Source organism: Bufo gargarizans, chromosome 1 (assembly GCF_014858855.1).
Source record: "Bufo gargarizans isolate SCDJY-AF-19 chromosome 1, ASM1485885v1, whole genome shotgun sequence".
Classification (NCBI taxonomy): Eukaryota; Metazoa; Chordata; class Amphibia; order Anura; family Bufonidae; genus Bufo; species Bufo gargarizans.
Genome location: NC_058080.1, coordinates 139337008 through 139351200, shown reverse-complemented (window position 1 = coordinate 139351200; position 14193 = coordinate 139337008). Strand labels below are relative to the sequence as shown.

Below are 14193 nucleotides of genomic sequence, written 5' to 3'. Positions count from 1 at the left end.
AATTTTTCGCCAAATTTATTGTTCTACATGTCTTTGATAAAAAAAAAATGTTTGGGCAAAAAAAAAAATGGTTTGGGTAAAAGTTATAGCATTTACAAACTATGGTACAAAAATGTGAATTTCCGCTTTTTGAAACAGCTCTGACTTTCTGAGCACCTGTCATGATTCCTGAGGTTCTACAATGCCCAAACAGTAGAAAACCCCCACAAATGACCCCATTTCGGAAAGTAGACACCCTAAGGTATTCGCTGATGGGCATAGTGAGTTCATAGAACTTTTTATTTTTTGTCACAAGTTAGCGGAAAATGATGATGATTTTATTTTTTTATTTTTTCTTACAAAGTCTCATATTCCACTAACTTGCGACAAAAAATAAAAAATTCTAGGAACTCACCATGCCCCTCACAGAATACCTTGGGGTGTCTTCTTTCCAAAATGGGGTCACTTGTGGGGTAGTTATACTGCCCTGGCAATTTAGGGGCCCAAATGTGTGAGAAGAACTTTGCAATCAAAATGTGTAAAAAATGACCGGTGAAATCCAAAAGGTGCACTTTGGAATATGTGCCCCTTTGCCCACCTTGGCAGCAAAAAAGTGTGACACATCTGGTATCGCCGTACTCAGGAGAAGTTGGGGAATGTGTTTTGGGGTGTCATTTTACATATACCCATGCTGGGTGAGAAAAATATCTTGGTCAAATGCCAACTTTGTATAAAAAAATGGGAAAAGTTGTCTTTTGCCAAGATATTTCTCTCACCCAGCATGGGTATATGTAAAATGACACCCCAAAACACATTCCCCAACTTCTCCTGAGTACGGCGATACCAGATGTGTCACACTTTTTTGCTGCCAAGGTGGGCAAAGGGGCACATATTCCAAAGTGCACCTTTCAGATTTTGCAGGCCATTTTTTACACATTTTGATTGCAAGGTACTTCTCACACATTTGGGCCCCTAAATTGCCATGGGCAGTATAACTACGCCACAAGTGACCCCATTTTGGAAAGAAGACACCCCAAGGTATTCCGTGAGGGGCACTGGCGAGTTCCTAGAATTTTTTATTTTTTGTCACAAGTTAGCGGAAAATGATGATTTTTATTTTTTTCTCTTTTTTCCTTACAAAGTCTCATATTCCACTAACTTGCGACAAAAAATAAAAAATTCTAGGAACTCGCCATGCCCCTCACGGAATACCTTGGGGTGTCTTCTTTCCAAAATGGGGTCACTTGTGGCGTAGTTATACTGCCCTGGCAATTTAGGGGCCCATATGTGTGAGAAGTACTTTGCAATCAAAATCTGTAAAAAATTACCGGTGAAATCCGAAAGGTGCACTTTGGAATATGTGCCCCTTTGCCCACCTTGGCAGCATAAAAGTGTCACACATCTGGTATCGCCGTACTCAGGAGAAGTTGGGGAATGTGTTTTGGGGTGTCATTTTACATATACCCATGCTGGGTGAGAGAAATATCTTGGCAAAAGACAACTTTTCCCATTTTTTTATACAAAGTTGGCATTTGACCAAGATATTTTTCTCACCCAGCATGGGTATATGTAAAATGACACCCCAAAACACATTGCCCAACTTCTCCTGAGTACGGCGATACCAGATGTGTCACACTTTTTTGCTGCCAAGGTGGGCAAAGGGGCACATATTCCAAAGTGCACCTTTTGGATTTCACCGGTCATTTTTTACACATTTTGATTGCAAAGTTCTTCTCACACATTTGGGCCCCTAAATTGCCAGGGCAGTATAACTACCCCACAAGTGACCCCATTTTGGAAAGAAGACACCCCAAGGTATTCCGTGAGGGGCATGGCGAGTTCCTAGAATTTTTTATTTTTTGTCGCAAGTTAGTGGAATATGAGACTTTGTAAGGAAAAAAGAAAAAAAAAGAAAAATCATCATTTTCCGCTAACTTGTGACAAAAAATAAAAAATTCTAGGAACTCGCCGTGCCCCTCACGGAATACCTTGGGGTGTCTTCTTTCCAAAATGGGGTCACTTGTGGCGTAGTTATACTGCCCTGGCAATTTAGGGGCCCAAATGTGTAAGAAGTACCTTGCAATCAAAATGTGTAAAAAATGGCCTGCGAAATCCGAAAGGTGCCCCTTTGCCCACCTTGGCTGCAAAAAAGTGTCACACATCTGGTATCGCCGTACTCAGGAGAAGTTGGGTAATGTGTTTTGGGGGGTCATTTTACATATACCCATGCTGGGTGAGAGAAATATCTTGGCAAAAGACAACTTTTCCCATTTTTTTATACAAAGTTGGCATTTGACCAAGATATTTTTCTCACCCAGCATGGGTATATGTAAAATGACACCCCAAAACACATTCCCCAACTTCTCCTGAGTACGGCGATACCACATGTGTCACACTTTTTTGCAGCCTAGATGCGCAAAGGGGCCCAAATTCCTTTTAGGAGGGCATTTTTAGACATTTGGATCCCAGACTTCTTCTCACACTTTCGGGCCCCTAAAAAGCCAGGGCAGTATAAATACCCCACATGTGACCCCACTTTGGAAAGAAGACACCCCAAGGTATTCAATGAGGGGCATGGCGAGTTCCTAGAATTTTTTTTTTTTGCATAAGTTAGCGGATATTGATTTTTTTTGTTGTTTTTTTCTCACAAAGTCTCACTTTCCGCTAACTTAGGACAAAAATTTCAATCTTTCATGGACTCAATATGCCCCTCACGGAATACCTTGGGGTGTCTTCTTTCCGAAATGGGGTCACATGTGGGGTATTTATACTGCCCTGGCTTTTTAGGGGCCCTAAAGCGTGAGAAGAAGTCTGGAATATAAATGTCTAAAAATGTTTACGAATTTGGATTCCGTGAGGGGTATGGTGCGTCCATGTGAGATTTTATTTTTTGACACAAGTTAGTAGAATATGAGACTTTGTAAGAAAAAACAAAAACAAACAAAAAATTTCCGCTAACTTGTGCCAAAAAAAAATGTCTGAATGGAGCCTTACCAGGGGGGGGGGGGTGATCAATGACAGGGGGGTGATCACCCATATAGACTCCCTGATCACCCCCCTGTCATTGATCACCCCCCCTGTAAGGCTCCATTCAGACATCCGCATGATTTTTTACGGATCCATGGATCGGATCCACAGAACGCACGCGGACGTCTGAATGGAGCCTTACAGGGGGGTTATCAATGACAGGGGGTGATCAGGGTAATCAGGGTGATCACCCCCCTGTCACTGATCACCCCCCCTGTAAGGCTCCATTCAGACATCCGCATGATTTTTTACGGATCCATGGATACATGGATCGGATCCACAGAACGCATGCGGACGTCTGAATGGAGCCTTACAGGGGGGTTATCAAAGACAGGGGGTGATCAGGGTAATCAAGGTGATCACCCCCCAGTCACTGATCACCCCCCCTGTAAGGCTCCATTCAGACATCTGCATGATTTTTTACGGATCCATGGATACATGGATCGGATCCACAGAACGCATGCGGACGTCTGAATGGAGCCTTACAGGGGGGTTATCAATGACAGGGGGTGATCAGGGTAATCGGGGTGATCACCCCCCTGTCACTGATCACCCCCCTGTAAGGCTCCATTCAGACATCCGCATGATTTTTTACGGATCCATGGATACATGGATCGGATCCACAGAACGCATGCGGACGTCTGAATGGAGCCTTACAGGGGGGTTATCAATGACAGGGGGTGATCAGGGTAATCGGGGTGATCACCCCCCTGTCACTGATCACCCCCCTGTAAGGCTCCATTCAGACATCCGCATGATTTTTTACGGATCCATGGATCGGATCCACAGAACGCATGCGGACGTCTGAATGGAGCCTTACAGGGGGGTTATCAATGACAGGGGGTGATCAGGGTAATCGGGGTGATCACCCCCCTGTCACTGCTCACCCCCCCTGTAAGGCTCCATTCAGACATCCGCATGATTTTTTACGGATCCATGGATACATGGATCGGATCCACAGAACGCATGCGGACGTCTGAATGGAGCCTTACAGGGGGGTTATCAAAGACAGGGGGTGATCAGGGTAATCAAGGTGATCACCCCCCTGTCACTGATCACCCCCCCTGTAAGGCTCCATTCAGACATCCGCATGATTTTTTACGGATCCATGGATCGGATCCACAGAACGCATGCGGACGTCTGAATGGAGCCTTACAGGGGGGTTATCAATGACAGGGGGTGATCAGGGTAATCAGGGTGATCACCCCCCTGTCACTGATCACCCCCCCTGTAAGGCTCCATTCAGACATCCGCATGATTTTTTACGGATCCATGGATACATGGATCGGATCCACAGAACGCATGCGGACGTCTGAATGGAGCCTTACAGGGGGGTTATCAATGACAGGGGGTGATCAGGGTAATCAGGGTGATCACCCCCCTGTCACTGATCACCCCCCCTGTAAGGCTCCATTCAGACATCCGCATGATTTTTTACGGATCCATGGATCGGATCCACAGAACGCATGCGGACGTCTGAATGGAGCCTTACAGGGGGGTTATCAATGACAGGGGGTGATCAGGGAGTGTATATGGGTGATCACCCGCCTGTCATTGATCACCCTCCATTCAGACGTCCGCATGTGTTTTGCGGATCCGATCCATGTATCCATGGATCCGTAAAAATCATGCGGATGTCTGAATGGAGCCTTACAGGGGGGGTGATCAGTGACAGGGGGGTGATCAATGACAGGGGGTGATCAGGGAGTGTATATGGGTGATCACCCGCCTGTCATTGATCACCCCCCTGTAAGGCTTCATTCAGACGTCCGTATGCTTTTTGCGGATCCGATCCATGTATCCGTGGATCCGTAAAAATCATACGGACGTCTGAACGGAGCCTGACAGGGGGGTGATCAATGACAGGGCGGTGATCAATGACAGGGGGGTGATCAGGGAGTTTATATGGGGTGATCATGGGTGATCGGGGGTTTATAAGGGGTTAATAAGTGACGGGGGGGGGGGGTGTAGTGTAGTGTGGTGTTGGGTGCGACTGTACTGACCTACCTGAGTCCTCTGGTGGTCGATCCTAACAAAAGGGACCACCAGAGGACCAGGTAGGAGGTATATTAGACGCTGTTATGAAAACAGCGTCTAATATACCTGTTAGGGGTTAAAAAATTCGGATCTCCAGCCTGCCAGCGAACGATCGCCGCTGGCATGCTGGAGATCCACTCGCTTACCTTCCGTTCCTGTGAGCGCGCGCGCCTGTGCGCGCGCGTTCACAGGAAATCTCGGCTCTCGCGGGAGGACGCGTATATGCGTCCACCCAGAAGAGCAGGACCGCCGCCAGGACGCAATCCTGCGTACGGCGGTCCTGAGGTGGTTAAAGAGGTCCTGTCACCACAAAATGCAACACAATCTGACAGCGCCATGTTGTAGAGCAGGAGAAGCTGAGCAGATAGCATAGTTTTGTGGAGAAAGAGTCATTAAAGGGCTTCTGTCACCCCCCAAAAGTCTTTTTTATTTATTTATTTTTTTAGGCTAATTAAAATCTTTATACTGCGATTTTTCAATAAATAGGGCTCTTACCCTTTTCTGTTGGCTAGTTTCTTTAAAAACGGCACTTTTATAAATATGTAAATTACCTCTCTACCAGCAAGTAGGGCGGTTACTTGCTGGTAGCCGCCGCATCCTCCTTTCAAAAAAACGCCCCCTCCTCCTGCTGATTGATATGGCCAGCGAGTGCTCTCCTCCGGCTGGCCCTGTCTGCAATTCAAATCCCGCGCCTGCACCTCATTCGGCGCAGGCGCTCAGAGAAGGGCGCTCGCTTCCTCAGCACTCCCTCAGTGCGCCTGCACCGATGATGTCTTCTCTTTCGGGTTCAGAGGTGACGTCATCGGCGCAGGTGCACTGAGGGAGTGCTGAGGAAGCGAGCATCCTCTCAGAGCGCCTGTGCCGAATGAAGACACGTAAGGTGCAGGCACGGGATTTGAATTGCAGACACTGGTCTTTTCTGCAGAAAGATAAAATTATAGGACCACTGATACCAGCAAAACCAAAAATAATATACACTCGTGCAAATAATTTGGGTCTAAAAATAGCACCTACGACAAAAATATCCCAAAACAATAAAAAAAATATATATATATAAAAAAAAAAACACTGGTTGTGTTTTCAGGGCTTCTTTAGGTGCAGAACATGTTTGAACTGTAAAATAACGAATTTTCCTAGGAAGACAATGAAAGCCTCTTCGACCAGTAATGAATATTCATATGAAATAAAAACTTTTTTGACATGTAATAGTAAGAATGTCATCTACCTATTAACGTGTCCTTGTAGGAAACAGTATATTGGTCGTACCAAGAGGTGCCTTAAGACGAGGATCTCAGAGCATGTAGCGCATATACGTAAAGGTTACGAAAATCATACTGTTTCAAGGCATTTTAAGTTATGCCACAACAAGGACCCAACAGGTCTTGTTTACACAGCTCTGACAACGGTGACACCAGAGTGGAGGGGGGGGGGGTGACTTAATAAAAAAGATGTCAAGGGTGGAATCCAAATTTATATTTAATTTTGGTTCCGTAGTCCCAAATGGACTAAATGTTGACTGGGAACTTTTTGGCTTACTGTAACCCTGTGACTCTTCACCTTCCCCTCCCCTCCCCCCCCCCCCCTTTTTGTGTGAACAAGCCCTGTATATCAGTCAAGTCTGATATTCCAGGTTGTAATACAATTAGTGAAGTGAGGCCGATGTGGATGAATAGGAACATAAAATGCCATAGATATTACTGGGTTTTGCCATACAATTGTGTTTTTAACCTTTTTTAAAATCATTTTGGAATAAATTTTATATTACATGTTATTTAATTTATATTTAAGCAGCAATGGCGTATAAAATGCAATAAAAAAAAACACATTCTTAAAACCGCATAGGAAAAACCGCATACAAGGATTATACTGGGTAATCCGAGTTTTCCATGTCTCTCTGGGATGATTGAAGAAGAAAAAAAAGGGAGGCTGAAAAAACGACAATGTTCGGCGCCAGTCAAAAGGGAAAGGAGACAATACCTATATTTGTAAGGAATATATATTTTCTCAACACGTGCGAATCAGTGATAGAAAGTCGCACTGGAAGTCTAGAGGTATTAAGACCAGCTGGATTGTGGTCATAGCAGCAAGTAGGATAGATAGCAGAATAACACCCGGAATACTCGGATCCTGAGTGGATATCTAGTACATAAATTAGAAGGTGCAGGTATAAACTGGTACTACCAGGTTTTGGACCCCTGGGGGCCTATACATATAAGTGAATAAAACAATATAATTAGTAAAATTTTATATACTTGGTAAAATCAATAATAGTATTTTCCACTCACTTCACAGGGAGGAAATTTTGAGGGATAAAGCTCAAGACACCCAAAAAAAGTTTCCTCCCAATCCTGGATCGCTTCAATGGTCTTATGAAGAGGCAGCAGTTCCAAACTCGGTACTTCTTGCAAATTCCTTTTATTTATAAAACAGCAGGAACAAAGAGCTCTACGCGTTTCGGGGCATAGAATAGGTCCCATTCATCAGGAGCAGCATGTTATCACATAAAGCAAACAAACATTTTATACCTACAATATGGGGTCAAGCAGTATGGTGTCCTGAGTGATGTCACTTCCGGGTCAAACCAAACTTGGGTCCTCGTGAACAACTCTCTATCCTTCAGACCCGTTTTAAAGAGAAAGGCTATCCCAGATCCCTAGTCCAGGACTCTGTGAAAAGAACACTCAAACCGAGCCAAACTGAAGCTTTGTTACCTAAGAAAACCATGTCGATTCCAAGTAAAGTACCACAATTCAATCTCATTACCCAATACAACAATAAACATACAGAAATCAAAAAAATAATAAACAAACACTGGAATATTCTCCTAAAAGACCCCATTTTGAAGGATATCCTATCTGCCACTCCAATCCTCACGTTCAGAAGGGCCCCCACCCTTAAAAATATTCTGGCCCCGTCCTGCCCGAACTTTATAAAAAATAAAAAACTAACCATGGGGACATTACGAAAGGGGTATTTAAATGTGGTACAAAGAGGTGCAAATGTTGCCAGATGATAACCCATGGGCTAAAAGATATCCTAATCCCAGGCACTCCTGACACTTATACCTTTAGACATAACATGAACTGCGGGACAAGATCTGTCATTTACCTACTAGAATGCCCTTGCAAGCTCCTCTATGTTGGAAGAACAACGCAAACTCTAAGAGAATGTATGAACGAGCACCGCTCGAACATAAAAAGACAGATCTTTACACATAGTGTTCCCAAGCACTTTCAGGAGTCCCACAATAGTGACGCAACACTGCTAAAAGTTACACCCCTCGAATGGGTACCCCAATCATATCAATGTTTATCACGGAAAGAGATGTATTGGATTTATCGCCTGAACACATTGTCCCCTTTTGGCCTTTATGAAACCCTGGAGTATACCAACTATTGACCATTGAATCTTGAATCTAGCCACGAAGTATTACCCTTGAATATAACTTTTTATACTTATTTATGACAATTTTTATGATGTATATTCCATTGTATTCGGTAGGAAAGACATAGCAGAAATTTATTTTACTATGTATTTTACTAGATTATTATTTTCATTTTGTCCTTTTTATTACTTCATTTAGTATTGTTTATTTAATATATATATATATATATATATATATATATATATATATTTATATTAATTTTTTTATATATATTTTTTTATATATTTTTTTAAACTTAGCACCTAGTCTTGAGACATGTGTGTGTGTATATATATATATATATATATATATATATATATATATATATATACACACATATACACACGTCTAAATCTCATACCCATTTGATTTCTCCATGTACTATATGTGTGTGTATGTATATATGTATATATATATATATATATATATATATATATATATATATATATATATATATATATATATATATATATATATATATATATATCTATGCGTTCCATGGACCGGAAATAGTTCCCCGGCACACTCCATCACCCGGACCGCCGATTCTAAAAGGTATTTAAGGTAATATACCGACCCTGGAGGATAGGGATCATAGAACCAGGTATAGGAAATATATGTTGGCACCCAATATCATTACTTGTCTCACGGAAAGAGTTTTTAAATTGATGACCCAAGTTTGGTTTGACCCGGAAGTGACATCACTCAGGACACCATACTGCTTGACCCCATATTGTAGGTATAAAATGTTTGTTTGCTTTATGTGATAACATGCTGCTCCTGATGAAGGGGACCTATTCTATGCCCCGAAACGCATAGAGCTCTTTGTTCCTGCTGTTTTATAAATAAAAGGAGAAGTACCGAGTCTGGAACTGCTGCCTCTTCCTAAGACCATTGAAGCGATCCAGTATTGGGAGGAAACTTTTTTGGGTGTCTTGAGCTTTATCCCTCAAAATTTCCTCCCTGTGAAGTGAGTGGAAAATACTATTATTGATTTTACCAAGTATATAAAATTTTACTAATTATATTGTTTTATTCACTTATATGTATAGGCCCCCAGTGGTCCAAAACCTGGTAGTACCAGTTTATACCTGCACCTTCTAATTTATGTACTAGATATCCACTCAGGATCAGAGTATTCCGGGTGCGATTCTACTATCTACCTCACTTGCTGCTATGACCACGATCCAGCTGGTCTTAATACCTCTAGACTTCCAGTGCGACTTTCTATCACTGATTCGCACGTGTTGAGAAAATATATATTCCTTACAAATATAGGTATTGTCTCCTTTCCCTTTTGACTGGCGCCGAACATTGTGGTTTTTTCAGCCTCCCTTTTTTTTTTTCTTCAAGATTTTATGTATGTGTTGAACTTGTTCACACCATTGACCACATCCGGCTGCCTATCAAATACCTAACTTCACTCTTTGACCTACTTCATCCTACTCTTACCTCCTTTGGCGCCCTGCAACTAATTATATAGACTCCTTGGATTTAGATCCAAGTAAGTCTTGTGATTAACCCTCTACATCTTTTTTCTCTTATACCTGTTTCTCTGAGATCCTTGTCCGGACTTTGATTTTTACCACCATCTCATATAAAAGGATGTGGGGAAACACTTCAAGGTTACCACTGAGGAAGGGGTCATCCAGACAACCCGAAACGCGTATGGTTAATACCTTGTACCGGCATGCTGGGACAGTAGTTCCCCTGGATTTTGGAACCAAACGGCTGTGATTGAGAGCGACGAACACCTGAGGAATCCCTGCACAAGTAGCCACAGAGTTTTGTGAGCGGATATCCAGGTGACGTCGTGTTCACAGCGGATCCTTTCAGGTCCAGACAAAGGATAAGGATATACCGGCCAGGTAAAAACAAACTAACATAGTTGCATTAATAGGTGGGACGCCACCTTGGTGTACGATTGCACTATGTCTTTGTGACTACCGACTAAAGACCGGCAACATTTACCCACGCTTTGTCGATAAAGTGGGCTAGAAGACTTTACATTTCATATGGGACTTTATTTGAAAGAATATTATCCATTGGAACAGCGTTTTTTTTTCAGACTTAAATAAGAATTGCGGTGTCTTGAATTTTGACAAGTATTGCGGGTTTTTTTCATGATCGTGATTCAAGCCGCTTATATTGCTGCTACAATACGTGAATCATATATTGCTGCTATCAACACGGTGTTTGATTTATGTGATTTTATATTATATATTGTTTTATATCGATATATTTTATTGCTATCGTGGGAATTATTCCCTTATTAAATAGCTGGACCAATTACTCCATATTTGAGTGCCTGGTTTATTCTTGGTATTTCTTGCTTTCACTCTTGCGGCAGAGGATTCCAGCAGGCAGTTCCGTCTGCCTGCCGCATTCCTCTGCCGCAAGTGTGAAAGTAGCCTTAGTGCTCAAGAAAATGGTTTTGGAAATTTTCTTGAAAAAAAAAAATGCTTCTAATTCTAATATTCTAAGCCTTCTAATGTCCTAAACAATAAAAGGACATTTAAAATGATGCCAATATAAAGTAGATGTATGGGGAATGTCTTAAAAGTAGAGAGATTCTAATTTAGAAAATGTGTTTTTTCCCCAAAAATGTTCTGTACATTTTGGAATTTTTTTTTATCAATAAAAGGAAAAAAATTATTCACCCAAATTAACCGCTAACATGAAGTACAAGGTGTCACCTAGAAAACCATCTCAGAATTGGTTAGATAAGTAAAACCATTGCATAGTTATTACTACATAAAATGACGTCAGATTTGCAAAAATAAGCCTGGGCAGGAAGGGGAAAACAGGGTAGAAGGGGTTAAAAACAGAACGAGGAACATTCAGGGCTTTTTTTTTTACGTCTAACACCACTTCAGATGTCCCTCCCCACCATGACGGTTCACCATAGGCAGTCATTAGATACATGGGTGTCCCTATAGGATTCTATACAGGCGGAAGGGCCAAAGATGAAGCCACATAGCGGGCAGCTCTGAGTAGACAGCACTTGGCACCTTCATCCCGTGGCTACTGTATAAATGTGTCACATGCCTGAAAACTGCAAAAATATTCTAGAAAAATTGAACTTTTAGCTGAGCTATACCGCTGCCCGCCACGCTTCCCGCCGAGTTACTCCGCTGCCCGCCACGCTTCCCGCCGAGTTACTCCGCTGCCCGCCACGCTTCCCGCCGAGTTACTCCGCTGCCCGCCACGCTTCCCGGCGCGTTACTCCCCTGCCCGACACGTTACTCCGCTGCCCGCCACGCTGCCCGACGCGTTACTCCCCTGCCCGACGCGTTTCCCGACGCCTTATACTGCTGCCCGACGCGTTACTCCGCTGCCCGCCGCGCTCCCCGACGCGTTACTCCGCTGCGTTACTCCGCTGCCCGACGCGTTACTCCGCTGCCCGACGCGTTACTCCGCTGCCCATCGCGTTACACCGCTGCCCGCCACGCTCCCCGACGCATTACACTGCTGCCCGACGCGCTACACCGCTGCCCGCCGCGCTCCCCGACACGCTACACCGCTGCCCGCCGCGCTCCCCGACACGCTACACCACTGCCCGCCGCGTTACACCGCTGCCCGCCGCGCTCCCCGACACGCTACACCACTGCCCGCCGCGTTACACCGCTGCCAGCCGCGCTCCCCGACACGTTACACCGCTGCGCTTCCCGCCGCGTTACACCGCTGCCCGCCGCGATTCCCGCCGCGTTACTCCGCTGCCCGCCACGATTCCCGCCGCGCTCCCCGACACTCTGCTGCCCGCCAAGCTCCCCGACGCTTTACTCCCCTGCCCGACGCGTTTCCCGACGCCTTATACTGCTGCCCGACGCGTTACTCCGCTCCCCGACGCGTTACACAGCTGCCCGTCGCGCTCCCCGACGCGTTACACCGCTGCCCGCCACGCTCCCCGACGCGTTACACCGCTGCCCGACGCGCTCCCCGACGCGCTACACTGCTGCCCGCCGCGCTACACCGCTGCCCGCCACGCTTCCCGACGCGTTACACCGCTGCCCGCCAAGCTCCCCGACGCGTTACACCGCTGCCCGCCAAGCTCCCCGACGCGTTACACCGCTGCCCGCCAAGCTCCCCGACGCGTTACACCGCTGCCCGCCAAGCTCCCCGACGCGTTACACCGTTGCCCGCCAAGCTCCCCGACGCGTTACACCGCTGCCCGCCAAGCTCCCCGACGCGTTACACGCTGCCCGCCAAGCTCCCCGACGCGTTACACCGCTGCCCGCCAAGCTCCCCGACGCGTTACACCGCTGCCCGCCAAGCTCCCCGACGCGTTACACCGCTGCCCGCCATGCTCCCCGACGCGTTACACCGCTGCCCACCACGCTCCCCGACGCGTTACTCCGCATGCAACACACCGCTCACAGGCAGGGTCCAGAGACACAAGTGATAGTCCTACTCCAATGGATGGCTACAAGACTGGCATGTGCGTTCACTGGAGGGTAGTAACACTGCTACCTGTGTGTATAACCTGTCAGAAAACTGCACCCTGACACTACCACTGATGTCTGAGGTGCCTACGCACAAAGGCAGACATGGACCAGCTGAGAAATCCAAGCCGTCACTGCCCTGCCACTAGATGGCAGCACTGAGCCTCGCACACACTACCTCCCCCTCCAGCCACTGTGTACCCCGAAGGCTGACAGGCCGAGCTTTATATCCCACAGGGGTGGGGGGAGAAGGAGGTCTGTCTCGGAGAGGGGGATGGAGCGCCAGACGATGATGGCGGCCGCTATTATTACGCAGCAGCCGCTAGTCTTGCACAATGCCCCTATTGCCCCAGCTAGGGGGCGCCACCTCCATGACATATGACGTACACAGACCCTCTTCAGCCACAGCAGCCCCCGCCTTTTCCGGGCACATTCCAGGGCGATAACAGGTGGAGCAGAGTCCGCCGCGGCCTGTACTTACTGACAGCATCCGAGTGCATTTTCGTGTGACGCAGACAGACAGGCACTAGAAGCCCGGTCCCCCCGTTTCAGCTACTCGACCCGCACTCACTTCTCAGGGCACACGCACTGTGCTCAACCACGCCCACAACAACACAGATTGGAACGAAATCGCCTGAGGTCCCACCCCTGCATCTCAATGATTGGATCGGCAAGGCAGTGGGCGGGGACTGGAGGTTGCGGGTGCTTTGGGGCGGGTTTTATTGGTTTTGGGAGGTGGCTAGTTGATGACGTCATACCCAACCGGTTTCCTAGACCACGCCCATAAGTAGACAGGCGTTTATGTACCTCACAATTGTTTGTGTCCCGAGGGCTGCCTGCCCGTGACGTCATGAGCTTGTAGGGAGAGTTTGATGTGAGGCTAGGAAGGCTCATTGTAGGGCTTGTCACATACATTGGAGAAGCCTGATGGCAGGTAACTATTATTTTTACCATTTATTTTCAGTTTCTGAGCTATCTTACCAGTAATTCCAGGTCTACATGGCGACATGTGGCAATGCCACATAAAGCTGTAATGTCCTGCTGCTAAAATTGCAACTAATCATAGTAAATACGGGTGCGCTGGGATCCAACAGGTTTATATTTCTGTTAACTGACATGTCACATTAAAGGCTCATGCACACAGCCGTAGCCACGGATCAGATGCGGATCCATTCAACTCAGTAGTGCCCCAAAAGATGCAGACAACGCACCCGTAGACATGCTCTTTCCTTATCTTTTCCATTTGGCCAGACCGCCATGATGACTTCTTTCAGCCAGGTTCCT

At 46.0% G+C, this 14193-nt stretch overlaps 1 protein-coding gene across 2 annotated transcripts in view; it reads right to left on the bottom strand.

Annotated features, from left to right (window-relative positions):
• DCUN1D4 (defective in cullin neddylation 1 domain containing 4) overlaps window positions 1-13512 on the bottom strand; it is an 82184-nt gene extending 68672 nt beyond the window's left edge. For both annotated transcript variants that reach the window (XM_044299024.1, XM_044299033.1), the window contains exon 1: window positions 13391-13512. In XM_044299024.1, coding sequence (XP_044154959.1) covers window positions 13391-13409 — 19 coding nt within the window. In that variant the 5' untranslated portion in view covers window positions 13410-13512. The remainder of the gene's footprint in view (window positions 1-13390) is intronic.
• Between the last annotated feature and the right edge of the window lie 681 nt (window positions 13513-14193).